Source organism: Scyliorhinus torazame, chromosome 7 (assembly GCF_047496885.1).
Source record: "Scyliorhinus torazame isolate Kashiwa2021f chromosome 7, sScyTor2.1, whole genome shotgun sequence".
Taxonomy (NCBI): Eukaryota; Metazoa; Chordata; class Chondrichthyes; order Carcharhiniformes; family Scyliorhinidae; genus Scyliorhinus; species Scyliorhinus torazame.
Window position 1 is genome coordinate 259,898,667 of NC_092713.1, and position 15,717 is coordinate 259,914,383.

The 15,717-nt window shown below is 43.6% G+C and overlaps 1 protein-coding gene across 2 annotated transcripts in view; it reads left to right on the forward strand.

Annotated features, from left to right (window-relative positions):
• The window catches only part of LOC140426992 (rho GTPase-activating protein 26-like), a 315,317-nt gene that overhangs the window by 137,392 nt on the left and 162,208 nt on the right, over positions 1-15,717 (forward strand). For both annotated transcript variants that reach the window (XM_072512347.1, XM_072512348.1), the window contains exons 8-11: positions 1,377-1,506; positions 1,630-1,730; positions 5,081-5,175; positions 6,052-6,130. In XM_072512347.1, coding sequence (XP_072368448.1) covers positions 1,377-1,506; positions 1,630-1,730; positions 5,081-5,175; positions 6,052-6,130 — 405 coding nt within the window. The remainder of the gene's footprint in view (positions 1-1,376; positions 1,507-1,629; positions 1,731-5,080; positions 5,176-6,051; positions 6,131-15,717) is intronic.

Below are 15,717 nucleotides of genomic sequence, written 5' to 3' on the forward strand. Positions count from 1 at the left end.
AGGTGCTCCGGAGAGTGAACGCCTCCACCTCGTGCGCGCGGTTGGGGCTGATGTAGCTGAAGGTGGTATGTAGAGCACACCTCACAAGGGGGAGGTGAGTCAGTTCTTTGAGGGGGGTAGAAGATGTGTGTGAACGTTGGGGGGGGGGGGGCCTGCAAATCACGTTCATATGTTTTGGTCCTGTCCAAAGCTGGAGGACTACTGGAAGGTGTTTTTTAGGGTAATCTCTAAAGTGGTGCACGTGAAACTGGACCCGGGCCCTCGGGAGGCCATATTCGGGGTGTCGGACCAGCCGGGGTTGAAAACGATGCGGAGGCAGATGTTGTAGCCTTCGCCTCTTTGATTGCCCAAAGGTGGATCCTATTGGGATGGAGAGCAGCCTCTCCACCCTGTGCCCTGGCGTGGTAGGGGGACGTGTTGGAATTCTTGACTCCTGAGAAGGTTAAGTTTGAACTGAGGGGAAGGATGGAGGGGTTCTACAATTCATGGGTGTTATTCGGTATGCACTTTCAAGAATTGGATAACATCGAACATTAGTTGGGGGGGAGGGGGACTTTAAGTGCTAATGGTGACTATGGGTGATTCCTGATTCCTTTTTGTTATTTGTTTATGTTAACATTCGGGCAGTTGTTTGGAAGTTGGTGGGAGGATGGGATTGTGTATATATGCGGATTGACATATTCATTACTGCTTATTTATTGTTGGTGGGTGCAAATTTGGGGAAAAATGTGAAAAAGGAGGAGAATAAAAATATATATTTTTTAAATTAATGAAGAAAACTGTCTTAAATATGACAGAAACACGTTACCATTTTCATCACAAACATTGTCATTGAGTTTAAAAGATGATGAGTCTAGTTTCAATAAACCACTAAATTTGAGTTTATCAAATCATCAAATGGCTATTTTGTGGAGTATTGTAAATTACTCAACCTGAACAATGATTTTATTCAGTAAAGGTGTTCTGAACGTTACTGAGATTAACCATCTTTTTTTTAAGAACCTCCCGGTTTCTCCAGCATAAGGTTAGAGATTGACTCATTAAACTAATTTATATTCTTTGTCATTAATGTCACCACACCTTTCTAGGCACATTGGTGGCAAAATATTATAGTAATTTTTTCACTTGATGATTCTAGTTTATCACCTCAATGTGCTCCCACCAATTTGGATTTTATGTATTTGGAAAAATAACCTATTTTTTAAAATTCAAATTTCTTTAACCATATGCAGTTCAAGCTTGGAAGGACAACGTCTGCACCATAAAAATCATTTAGGTGTTTTCACAGTTCACGGGATTAGCATAGAAACATTTTACACATCCATCATTGGACTTTATTTAAACCTTATTATCAGCATTGTTTCACCATGTTACAGACAAGAAACCGTTTCGAGGGTGCGCGATCTGAAGTTGAATTATTAATGAAGAAAATGAAAGAAAATCCTCAGGAACATCAGAGTATCAGCCCTTACACAATGGAGGGTTACCTCTTTGTGCAGAAAAAAAGTAAGGATAAACATTTATTTTTGTATTTACACACAACCAGTAGATTTGAAAATCCTTTCTATGCTTATCTGGTATTAAACTGGTTTATTTGGAGTTATTCAATTTTAAAAATGTATCTTCTAGGTCCGTTTGGATCCAGTTGGGTGAAGCACTACTGCACATATCAAAAAGAAGGAAAGAAGGTTACTATGGTGCCGTTTGACCAAAAAACTGGGGGAAAAATAGTAAGTGGACTGCATGATAGCCTAAATATTCCACTATGAGTCAAAAGGGATGCTGTTGCAATAAGGGCATTGTTCTTTATGTGATAGAACATGCATTTATTTGCATTTCAAAGATACCCTTATAGGATTTAGGCCTCTGAGTAGTTTTAGTAACATGTCAATTGCAGGTGCTATTGTTATAGAACTATACAAATTACATATGGAAGCAGGCCTTTCACTCCGTTATGCCTATTTGGTTCCAAGCTTTTCAACTAAAACTATGTATTTTAAACCTGCTTCCCTGCCTTTCCATCTAGCCTTTATGTTATTCCTTAAAATCGCATTTCTTTTCAAGGTATTGTAATCTCTACTTTAATAGTTGTTTGTATTCTACATTCTGATAAATTCTTGGAAAAAAATAACCCTTCTAACTTCCCCTTTTGCTGTTCTGGCAATAATCATCAGTTTATGCCCCCTTATTGATTTTTGCCAACCTGCAAAATGTTAATGGGCAGGGCGTTCGCCCGACGGGAGGGAAAGATCTCACGAGATGTCCAAATTGCGTTTTACACCAACGTAAATGCGTAAATCGATTGCCACCCTCCCCCACCGGTGGCATAGCTCAATTCACCGGGAACATCATCTTCATATATTTGCATATAATTAGCAGGCCTCTATGCTTGAATCAACCCCCCCCCCCCCAGCCTCGTAAGAAAGTCATAGATCATCATAGAATTTACAGTGCAGAAGGAGGCCATTCGGCCCATCGAGTCTGCACCGGCTCTTGGAAAGAGCACCCTACCCAACGTCAACACCGCCACCCTATCCCCATAACCCAGTAACCCCACCCAACACTAAGGGCAATTTTGGACACGAAGGGCAATTTATCATGGCCAATCCACCTAACCTGCACATCTTTGGACTGTGGGAGGAAACCGGAGCACCCGGAGGAAACCCACGCACACACTGGGAGGGTGTGCAGACTCTGCACAGACAGTGACCCAAGTCCATTCACTTCAGTGTGAGGGAAGATGGCATGAAGCCTGACTGTTCTCCCCAGGTGTGCATCTAGAGAGCAGATCTCCCAGAGCATCGTCCCAGGTGTGCATCTAGTGAGCAGATCTCCCAGAGCAGCTCAGGCAAGTGCCTGGGGTGGGGGTGATTCCTGGTGAATTATTCTGCATTGGATGGCGCCTTTGCAAGTGGCATCCCGGTAGTTGCCAGCGGGATGGGCTCCCAGCGTAAAGTTGTGGGACCTGCACTCTATTTTTCTTTCTATGTTCAAAACGATAAGTCGGAGAAAGCCTCTGTCAGCACTGCTTTACCAGTACTCTTTCGTCCTTTGCAGAATTTGGGGAAAATTAAAGCTAATGTTTCAGGTTATTGACCTTTCAGCAGATTTGTCCTGGTGAGAAGTCTTCCACTTGAAATGCTACCCTGTTTCTCTCTTCAAAGAGGCTGCCTGACCTGTATTTCCAGCATTTTCTGTGTTATTATAAATTTCCAGCATCTGCAGTATTTTGCTTTTATTCACTTTTAATTCACCATTTAAGCCTCTTTATTTAACACTTTTCCACGCAGGTCGACACCATCAGTAAATTTTAAAACAACAACCTGAATTTTGCAGTCGGGACAAAGCAATTGTGCTCATTGCTTACCACAAGAAAAGCTGCCTACAAAAATCTAACGGTTTCTGTGGCATCCCTTTTTCTTGATAGAACTGTAAATTTGGCACCAAGCCAAGGTGATGCCAATCACATTGAAGTATTCATACATAGCAAACCAGGAAATTGAAAGCACTTGGGTGTCAACTGTGACCCAGTTGGTCGCACTCTTGTCTCTGAGTCAGTGGTTAGGGGTTCAAGACCCCCTCCAGACTGACGCTCCTCTCCTGTGCAGCATTAACAGACTGCTCCACTGTCACAGGTGTCATCTCTCAGTCATTAAATTGAAGCCCAGTCAACTCCAGGGATGATGGACATAAAATAAATCCCATGACAATAGTTTGAAGAAGAGCAGTGGGGTTATCCTTCGTAGACTGGTCGATATTATCCCTTAACACCACAACAAAAAGTTATCTGGTCATTACCCTTCCGCTTATTGAAGAACTTGCTGTTTGCAATTTGCCTGCTGTGTTTTCCATATTACAACAGTGACTATACTTCACAAAATACGTTTGTTAGCTGTAAAGGACTTTGTTTTGTCCTGAGATCATGAAAGGCTCTAGCATAGATGTAAGGTTAAAAAAATATCCTTCACTTTTGCTTCTAAATTTCAGACAGTGAAACAAATAAATATCTTAGTCCAATCACGAAGATTAATAAACTTACAGCTTTATTTGTAAAGTGCATTTTTTATTATGGAGAAGTTTGCCATTCTGAAAACAAAACCAACTTCTCAGGAACATTTGAAGCTTTAGCAGTAATTATGAAGTTGGTATGTTATTAAAATCCCAATTCCACCTCATTTAACATTGTGGCGGAATTCTCACGAAAGATTTAGAAGTGTGGTCTCCGGTGGAAACGAGGTGCGATTCCTGCCTGGTGGTTTGCCGGGATTCAGATTACAATCCACCGGCGCTTGGAACATATTTTGAATGAGGGAATGCTTGCACCGGCACTGAGAGGGGCAGGGCCTAAACATGGCAGAGAGCCTGGCTTCACAGGGGCCAAACGCCCCGATCTCAAAGTGACAGTAAAAACAACCCCCAACATCGCCGGCATCGGAGCTTCAGTTCCTCCCCCACCATTGCCACCGACTACCTCACCCTCCCCACCAAGGATCACTGGCATCAGTCCCCTCTACCCCCCTCCCCCCAGGTGAGCCACACACAGCTATGGGTTTGCCACCCCCTTTCAGGCCACAACACCGTGGCACTCCCCCGGCATCTTTGCCAGCGCTAACCTGGCTGTGCCAGGTTGGTGGTGCTGACGGGCACTGCCAGGATACTTCTTTGGCATGTCCCTCTTCCCCTGGGGGCTATACTTACCTACGTGCCCCTGGCAAATTCTCTTGTAAAAAAACCTGTTGTAAACCTTGCCAACATGACATCATATCATCGAGGAGGAAGATCCCAATGTCGGGGGAACATATGGCAGGGAAGCCCTTTAATGACGTAATTTATTTAAATGACGTTCCTGACCTTTCTGGGTGGGAACCTCATTACATCAGCAGCGGGGAGGGGTTGGGGGAAATCTGAAAACGAACTCTCGCCAGTGAGACTGTCGTTTACTGACTCTTGTGAGATGTTGCGTCCGCATCACCATTTGTGCCCGCGTTCATCGCAGGTGCAAAATCCTGCCCTGTAACCTTTTTGTTTGGTTGTTGAAAGAAGTTAGTACAGCATTCACTGGTGCATTTGTTTTTCACAGGGAGATGAAGAAATGTTTACCCTAAAATCGTGCATTAGGAGAAAATCAGACTCCATTGAGAAGAGGTTTTGTTTTGACGTGGAAGGAGTGGACAGGTGGGTTGATGTGTTTTTTTTTTGATACCACATCAAGTTTTTTATTCGCTGGTCTTTCTTATGTCTATGGAGAAGTAGTTCTTGTATCCACTTGTTCTGATGTAAAATACCTGTCGGATTTCAAGCTTTCATATATGGTGGTGTTTCTCAAGATGACATGGCTGAAGATTCACACATTTCTTTCCACGCCCCAATGCAAAAACCAAGTCCAGTCACAACTGAGATTGCAAGGTACTTAACAGCGGATCTACACTTTGATGTTAGCTGTCTGAAAATGTTTTGTACTCCATTGTTTATAAATTACAAACTAAAACTTTCTCCTGGCGGGAGCCCAAACTCATTTGAAACTGAGTGAGTGGGAGATGGATCCTGGCCCCAATTAAAACTGGAAAACTCTTCTATCATCTCAGAAGTAGTTTGGCACTTGTCAATAGGATGAAACTTTGTAAATGGATAATGTTTCTCCTTAACATGTTTGCATTGTTCCAAAGATGGTTTAATTTTAGAATTGAATAATCCTGATGGGCTGCTTTGCAGCGATCTAAACTGTACTTGTTCAACATAAAGAAATAACTTCAAAATATGATAGAAGTGTTATCAGGATTAGATTCTTAAAAGTAAATTTAACATTAACATCCAAACATAGGTGGAATTTCACCCAAATCGAAGTGTTGGTCAAGTTCGTTTTTCTTTTCTTCCTCTCTGTATTGCCATGTCCTGTAAAACAAGACTGATATCTCTGAGGTGCTTTAGGAGTGAAGTCAAGTAGATTCCATTTAAGATAAAAACCATGTTTGTTCAAGCAAAAATATGAATTTAAATTCTTGAACAGATCATTTGTGATGGACAGTTTTGATTGTATTCTGTACTCAACAGGGCAACCATGACCACCATGCAGGCACTTTCTGAGGAGGACAGAAGGCTATGGATAGAGGCCATGGATGGCAGAGAGCCAGTAAGGCTGACCATAATTATTACTGTTATATGAGGTCTATAATTCCAGCTTGTTTCTTTTCAAACTAGCCACTCTGAGTTGCATGTATTGTACTTATCTCTACAAGATAAGGGGCGAAATTCTCCGGAAGCGGCGCGATGTCCGCCGACAGGCGCGCAAAACGGCGCAAATCAGACGGGCATCGCGCCGCCCCAAAGGTGCGGAATGCTCCGCATCTTTGGGGGCCGAGCCCCAACCTTAAGGGGCTAGGTCGGCGCCGGATGAATTTCCACCCCGCCAGCTGGCGGAAAAGGCCTTTAGTGCCCCGCCAGCTGGCGCGGAAATGACATCCCCAGGCGGCGCATGCGCGGGAGCGTCAGCGGCCGCTGACGGCATTCCCGCGCATGCGCAGTGGAGGGAGTCTCTTCTGCATCCCCAGACGGAAGGGAAAGAGTGCCCCCACGGCACAGGCCCGCCCGCGGTTCGGTGGGCCCCGATCGCGGGCCAGGCCACCGTGGGGGCACCCCCCGGGGCCAGATCGCCCCGCGCCCCCCCCAGGACCCCGGAGCCCGCCCGCGCCGCCTTGTCCCGCCGGTAAGGTAGGTGGTTTAATCTACGCCGGCGGGACAGGCATTTTAGCGGCGGGACTTCGGCCCATTCGGGCCGGAGAATCGCGCGGGGGGGGGCCCGCCAACCGGCGCGGCGCGATTCCCGCCCCCGTCGAATCTCCGGTGCCGGAGACTTCGGCAACCGGCGGGGGCGGGATTCACGCCAGCCCCCGGCGATTCTCCGACCCGGCGAGAGGGTCGGAGAATCTCGCCCAAGGTTTGCAGATTGCTGGTTTCTGTATTACTAATGAAAAATTGGAAAGGAAAGGAATAGCCTTTAAAATTAAAAGTCCTTACAAGTATTTCCAATGCTTGTGAATCTAGTTTCAAACAAGTGACTAAGAATAGGGAAATAGAAATTAAAAATAAAACTGACCTAAAGTCCAGTTTAGTGTAGTTTATCATTTTTCCAAAATTCATTTTGGTCTGGATTCAGCAAGTTCAGAGTTTATAAGTATTCTGTATTATTCTGTATGTTTCTTCAATGGTTTGTATTTCACTTAAGTAATATCTTCTGTGAGAAATGTGAGAGTTATGTTGAGCAAGTCACCCCGGAGAAAACTAAAAGGACTCCCAGAGGGAAATAAAAATGATACTGCAATAATTAAACACATGTCTGAAAAATCGAGCATTCCAAATTTGAGCATGCACAATTTAAGCTACAGTACAAGTTCTGGTGGATATATACTAAAAGGGGCAGGCTCTCAAGGAACCGCTATTACAAACTTCTCACTTATTTCATTGATAATACGTCTAAACGGCAAAAAATCTTTGGACCTGTCTGTACATTCCAACCATAATTCAATAGATTCATGAGAGAGCCGTCATTAACAAGGCCGGAACCTTGTCCAGGAATTTGCTACGACTATTTGTTGTGCCTGTTGTGAGCTGAGTATGTGGTTTGGGACTGGGTCATGGCCTTGTTATTAAAGATTATTTTCTAAACAGCTTTAGAGCGCCCCCCCCCCCCCCCCCACCCAAATGTCAAGAGGGGCACAGAGAAACCGTCTTTCATTGAGGAACATGATACACTATTAGCCTCCCCAGCCCAGTACATGTTTTGTCACACATGATCTCTGGAGAAAGCCATCCAAAGACTAATAGGAGGAAGAATAGTGTTTAATAAGAAAATGTTTCAAGCATATTGCTGTCTGCAATTCATTTTTTTTACTCCAAGAGACAGCAGTGCTCTAGTTTGTGATCTTATTCTATATTATATCTCAAAAATTTCTTTTTTTCCACCCCTCATTTATTTTTCCATTGCCTCCTTTTGCTTTGTATTATTATCTTATGTCATTTTATCAGCTCCTAAGATTTGGTTACCTTCCTGCCCTTGTGGTTGAGGTGTAGTGTATTTTGAGAGATCTGCAGAGCAATGAATGTTTTTTTCTGTAAATCATGGTCGGAGCATAGAAAAAAAGCCTGCATAATCAATATGGGAATAAAAATGACTCCCTGATCTACAGCAAGATGTCTTTGCTTTACAGAGCACTGAGCAGGAGGGGGCGGAAGGAAAGATTGTCGAGGGTTAGAGCGGGATTGAAGAAAATAGTCTTGACATTTCAATAGGAAGTCCCAGATTGAAGGCAAAGTACATGAAGGAACATCCACCATTGATTGACTAGAAAAAACAGGGAACAAGGAGTAGGGTAGAAGGTGTTGTAGTAATGTATGGCTGGAGGAGATCACTGACATAGGGTGGAGTATGACAATGAAAAGACTTGAGAACAAATGTCTATTAGAATAAGTGTCTTTGAAGCTATTTTACTATCAGACGTGGAGACAGTGGATCATGCTCAGAATTGGATGCAGGAGTGGATGAATTGGTGTTTGTGGAAACATGGGGCCTTCATGAATTCTGGAGAAAGCCATACTAAGACTAATAGGAGGAAGAATAGTGTTTAATAAGAAAATGTTTAAAGCATTTTGCTGTCAGCAATTCATTTTTTCCTCCAAGAGACAGCAGTGCTCTAGTTTGTGATCTTATTCTATATTATATCATACAACATGGTATTTTAACACTTAAATGTTTCACATTTGGGATTTGGATGAACTGGGTGGGGAGATACTTCAGGTAAATATTTTATTTAGCTAATGAATTTCATTTCAGTTGCATAAAGTCAAATGCTGCATTTTACATAAAAACAGATGATGCTGGAGCCAGTCAGCAGGCCAGGCATCTTTTGTTTACTGGTCGATGCATTAAACCATGATTCATCCTCTTTAATGAGGTATAGATAATGACAAAGAGGTTTTTAGTGAAGTTGTAGATAAAACTTAGCTCTGCATGTTTGCCAAAATCAATAACGGGTACTGTACTTGAAATCTAATTAAATGAAGCTTTTCCTTCTATTTTGTCGTATATCTATGATATCTATGTCGTCTTTATGCTAATGTCTGAGCAGTGCAGACCTAATTAGTTGGCTGTATAAATGCAAAATTATTAGTAAATCACCAAAACCTATGGGCTCAAAATTCAGCCATGCAAGGCACTAGACTGCCTCTTAAGGCTCAAATATGGGGCAGGAGTCCCCATCCCGCCAGACCTGTTTCCTGGTGCGGCACGCCCCCACCGACAGTTGGATCCTCCGTCCCTGCAGCCAGCCAATGGGGTTTCTCATTATGGCCACCTCCACACTGTCGGGATATCCGTGGGTGTGAGTGTGCTGCCGACGAAGCGGAGGATCTCGCCGACGGAGAATCCCACCCTTGGGGTTGGAAGCATATGCTCATTATGAGTGGTCATATTCATAAAAGTAAAAACACCAGCCTTTATCAAATGCTCATGTCTGAAACAGGCATTAGATCCTTTTCTTGTGCAAGTAAGTGACCTGAAGCTTTTCCCTGAGGGAACTGGTGCCAGATTCAATAACCAAACTATATAAAGCAGCAGCCAGCAGGTGAGGTGTTTTTAATGTACTTAGCTGAATATAGATTTGGAAGGAATAGGAGTGCCTCTGCCAAACCCTTCATTGAAAGAATGTGGGATCTGTCAGAGTGCTATTTGTCTTTTTCCGCATCTTGGGTGCTGCTACCTCCTTCCAGCCATGGTTATGTCACCCCCATCTAACTCCCGACCTAACTGATGGTCTCACCTCCCCATGATGCCCCTTCTTTATGGTACCTACCCCAGTCCGCATATCCTCCATCTTACCTTTGGACCATGATGATGATCTTTGCACTGTACTAGTATGCTTCCTTTTGCTGTCATCCGTGCCCCAACCCATTGGAAATGGTTCTCAAGAACAAATATCAGGGGCACCTTGTGACTCACTATTCAGGTTCCGAGATAGGTGCCTAGCCTGGCCATACACATTCATTTCAATTAATTTGTCTCTGTTTCCCACCATACCAAAAGATGTTCACAAAACCAGAATATATTCATTCAAATCTGAACACATTTAGTCATTTTTTCTGTTGTGTCTTGGTTATTGCCTAAAATACGACTAGTTCTGAAGCAATTTCTGAAATAAATTAAAAGTTTACCTGGTTTCTGGATGATCAAATTCGCAGTGACTCATGCCGCCCTGCTGTGACATTTAAAATGGTAGGTAATGTTCTCCACCAGCACATAGCCAATGAAACTAAATGGATATTCTAATGAAAGAGAGGATCTGTCTCTCAATTGTCAAATTAGAGGTTTCAGGTCATGTTGAAACAGATTTTTTTTCCAGAAATGTTCTTTTTGAAATTGCATGCAAAACAAAAACCTGGAAATACTTTTCGTGTAGAGTTGCTTTTCTCTATTCCACATAGTAGTTTATAATCTAGACTGTTGTTACCTCATATAACAACACAATAAGTAAGTAAGTAGTGGAACCGCAGGGATCAGTGCTGGGATCTTTGCTGTTCGTAGTACATATAAATGATTTCGAGGAAAATGTAACTGGTCTGATTAGTAAGTTTGCGGACGACACAAAGGTTGGTGGAATTGCAGATAGCGATGAGGACTGTCAGAGGATACAGCAGGATTTAGATTGTTTGGAGACTTGGGGCGGCGAGATGGCAGATGGAGTTTAATCCGGACAAATGTGAGGTAATGCATTTTGGAGGGTCTAATACAGGTAGGGAATATACAGTGAATGTTAGAATCCTCAAGAGTATTGACAGTCAGAGAGATCTTGGTGTACAGGTCCACAAGTCACTGAAAGGGGCAACACAGGTGGAGAAAGTAGTCAAGAAGGCATACGGCATGCTTGCTTTCATTGGCCGGGGCATTGAGTATAAAAATTGGCAAGTCATGTTGCAGCTGTAATTTAGTTAGGCCACATTTGGAGTATTGTGATCAATTCTGGTCGCCACACTACCAGAAGGATGTGGAGGCTTTAGAGAGGGTGCAGAAGAGATTTACCAGGATGTTACCTGGTATGGAGGGCATTAGCTATGAGGAGGGATTGAATAAACCTGGTTTGTTCTCACTGGAACGAAGGAGGTTGAGGGGTGACCTGATAGAGGTCTGCAAAATTATGAGGGGCATAGACAGAGTGGATAGTCAGAGACTTTTTCCCAGGGTAGAGAGGTCAATTACTCAGGGGGCATAGGTTTAAGGTGCGAGGGGCAAAGTTTAGAGGAGATGTAAGAGGTAAGTTTTTTACACAGAGAGTAGTGGGTGCCTGGAACTCGCTGCCGGAGGAGGTGGTAGAAGCAGGGACGATAATGATGTTTAAGGGGCATCTTGACAAATACATGAATAGGATGGGAATAGAGGGATACAGACCCCGGAAGTGTAGCAGATTTTAGTTTAGACGGGGCAGCATGGTCGGCGCAGGCTTGGAGGGCCGAAAGGCCTGTTCCAGTGCAGTACTTTTCTTTGTTCTTAAAGTTGCTATCGTCCCAGATCACATGGGCTGTTTTCCCCTTAAAGGGGGAGAGCTGGCTGGTGGTAATTTAACCTTCGGGTCGTCACACCTCAGGCGAGGAGCAAGGTTGAGAAGACGGGGACTTCATGAATAACATCAGCCATGACGGGAATTTGAACCTGCAGTGTTGGCTCACCCTGCAGCACAAACCAACTGTGCAACCAACTGAGCTAAACAGCGCCCCAGCAAACACAACACAATAACACAATAATGTATACAGTAATCACTTAACTTCATAAATGCCTTTGGGACTCAATTTTTTTGAGATGTTCAAACAATAATCATTAGTTCAGGCTACAACATTGCTAGCATTTGAATTTAAGCTTGGCTTGAATGGAGTTGTCTTGGATTTTTGGAGAACAAAGTAATTTTTTAAACCAGTAAAACATTCCAAAACAGTGTACTTTGCATCAGTATTCACCCTAGAGAAAGACTTGGTGGACGATGAGTCCGGGGAACGATGTGTAGATAGTCTGGGTGGCATTTAGATCAAAAAGGAGGAGGTGTTGGGCGTCTTGAAAAACATTGAGGTAGATAAGCCCCCAGGGCTTGATGGAATCTACCCCAGAATACTGAGGAAGGCAAGGGAGGAAATTGCTGGGGCCTTGACAGAAATCTTTGTATCTTCACTGGCTACAGGTGAGGTCCCAGATAATAATCTTTATTAGTGTCACAAGTCGGCTTACATTAACACTGTAATGAAGTTACTGCGAAAATCCCCTAGTCGCTACACTCCGCAGCCTGTCGGGTACACTGAGGGAAAATTCAGAATGTCCAGTTCACCTAACAGTACGTCTTTCGGGACTTGTGGGAGGAAACCGGAGAAAACCCACATGGGGAGAACGTGCAGATTCCGCACAGAGGACTGGACAATAGCTATTGTTGTTCCTTTATTTACGAAGTGTAACAAGGATAATTCAGGATCATCCTTGATATGTCAGTATTATGTCAGTGGTAGGAAAATTATTGGAGAGGAGAGGATTCTTTGAGACAGGATTTACTCCCATTTGGAAGCAAATGGACGTATTAGCGAGAGGCAGCATGGTTTTGTGAAGGGGAGGTCGTGTCTCACTAACTTGATAGAGTTTTTCGAGGAGGTCACGAAGATGATTGATGCAGGTAGGGCAGTAGATGTTGTCTATATGGACTTCAGTAAGGCCTTTGACAAGGTCCCTCATGCAGTCTGGTACAGAAGGTGAAGTCACATGGGATCAGAGGTGAGTGGGCAAGGTGGATACAGAACTGACTCGGTCACAGAAGACAGATGATTGCAGTGGAAGGGTACTTTTCTGAATGGAGGGCTGTGACTAGTGGTGTTCCACAGGGATCAGTACTGGGACTGGTGCTATTTGTAACTGGTCTGATTAGTAAGTTTGCAGAGACTTGGGCAGATGGAGTTTAATCCGGACAAATATGAGGTAATGCATTTTGGAAGGTCTAATACAGGTGGGAAAAATACAGTAAATGGCAGAACCCTTAAGGGTATTGACAGGCAGAGGGCCACACTAGGAATATGGTGTTCAATTCTGGTCGCCGCACTACTAGAAGGATGTGAGGCTTTGGAGCTGGTACAGAAGAGGTTTACCAGGATGTTACCTGGCCAGGAGGGTATTAGCAATGTGGAGAGTTTGGATAAACTCTGTTTGTTCTCACTGGAACGATGGAGGTTGAGGGGCGACCTGATAAAAGTCTACAAAGTTATGAGGGGCATGGATAGAGTGGATAGTTAGAAGCTATTTATCAGAGTGGAAGAGCCAAGTACTAGGGGGCATATGTTTAAGGTGCAAGGGGCAAAATTTTGAGGAGATGTGCGAGGCAAGTTTTTTACGTAGAGGGTAGTGGGTGCTTGGAACTCGCTGCCAGAGGAAGTGGTAGAAACAGGTACGATAGTGATGTTTTGACAAATACATGAATAGGATGGGAATAGAGGGATACGGACCCCAGAAGTGTAGAAAGTTTTAGGTTAGACGGGCAGCATGGTTGGTGCAGGCTTGGAGGAAGTTGGGGCCTGTTCCTGCGCTGTACTTTTTTCTTTGTTCAGTGAATATTTATTCCTGAATTACAGCAGGGAAAATTATCATTTACTTAGAGGCTAAGATTATTGCCTCCAGATTTCAGAAACAAAAGTTTTTTTTCCTGTCCATGTCCAGTTTTCCTTCGCTCAATGCATTAATACTGGAAAATAATGCAGGAGTTGTTCATTGTTTGTTGTTGCTTAATATGAAGATGTTATTAATGTTAATATCTCTAGATGGAACTATTTATAATGCCAAACGGCACTTATGACTATTTAAATGTGCAGATGTAGCTAGTTCAGTGAGGTAGAAAGAGCTACAATGGAGGCTAAATGAAGAATGAGATAGAAACCCAATTGGTTTTGTAGCTGAAAATTAGCTCATCCACTTAATGTTCAGTGGAATTTTCCACTGATGTCACATGATGAATGTGTATGTCCCAAAATTAAAACAAACTTAGGGCCTGATCAAATGGCTTCATCATGTCCGACTCAGGTTGCAATGAGACTGTTAATCTTGGGAGGGGTCTCATCGCTGGATTTGCGATGCTCTGGACACCTTGTGATATCTAACAAGATCTTGCAAGATGTCGCGATCTGGATCTCGCCCTCACTGGGCGGGATCCAGATTTGCATACTTACATGAGCAGTTAGGCTCACTTAAATATGTCTGCGCCAGATTCTCCCAAGGCTTAGGATCAAATGCCCATCAAGGACAACTCGTCTTCCAATTGTGTTTTGTGCCTCCCCCCCAACGTCTCCGCAGCTTCTAAAATATCAACCCCCGACTCCTTTCATCTTCTGTTCATCACAAGACTGCTGATAGTCACTTTTGTTTTTTATCGGTGCTGGGGCTACAGATCGACCAACAGGTCTCTAGGGTGCTACTTCCTGTTCCTGAGAGGTGAAAGACCCATTCTCACGTCATTAAGGTTGCACCTAGAATATTGTTGCTGTGGGGCAGCTAGATTTAAAGTTGGCAAGTTGATGACCACCTTTACAGCTGGCAGTGAGTGAAATACATACCCCCCCCCAGCTGAAAAATTCATCCCATTGTTGCAACTTTTCATAGATTTATTGCACTGTCAAGCTGAGTAACTATTGCAAGGTAGTTCCAACTCATTTGAATTTACTTTTCACCAAGTTTTATTTTTTGTTATTTTGTTTTTCTCTTTTTTATATTTTGCATTTTTTCAGTGACTGGTGCACTTTGTGTCTGTCTGTCTCTCTTTGTTTCTCACTGCAACTTGCTATAATGAATCCAGTCCAATTCCTGCTTCTCTCACTATGACTGTCACAGCTGAACCCTACTCTCTAATCTTCTTGGTCAGTTCCTTCGGCCTGGTTCATTGTGGTCTCTTTCTGGTTCATTGGACGGAATTCTTAAAATGCATCCAGGAGAGCTTTTTATGCCAGTACGTAGAAAATCCTATAAGAGGGGCTGGTGCTGGACTTCGTATTCGGGAATGCGGGGATGAAGCCGAGCAAATGTTAGAAGTTTCAGTGTGGGAGCTATTTGGTGACAGTGACCATAACATATGATTTAAGGTAGCTATGGAAAAGGGACAAAGATGGAAATGAAGGTTCTGAATCGGGATAAGGCCAGTTTTAATGGAATAAGTCAAGATCTGGCCAAAGTCGACTGGAAGCAGCTTCTTGTAGGAAAATCCAATGGGATTCATTCAAAAAGGAAATCGAAAGAGCACAGGGCCAACATTTATTTGCGGGGGGTCGGAGAATCCCGCCCCTGATTTCTCGTAGTTCTGCACATTGTTTCTTTTCAGGTAATTAATTCCTTCTTGAATGCCTAGATTGAACCTACATCCACCAGCCCTCAGGTAGTGTATTCTACATCCTACTACATGAAATAGTTTTTCCTTGGGCACGAATTTCCGGCCACGTTGTGCTCTCGCTTGAGCACAACACAGCCGGTAAATGCCAGGAGAAACCTGCAGCAAGCCTCCCGACAGCCTCCGGGGGATTGTGGGGTAGTGTCCATGTGTATTGGGGTTGTGGGGGACCCACAAGCTCACTTTGGATCGGGGCACCCTTTGAAAATGGCGGCCCGATCTCTGAGTTCAGCTCACCAGTGCAAAAAGAATTTCTAAGTGTGGGCTAAACGGGTAA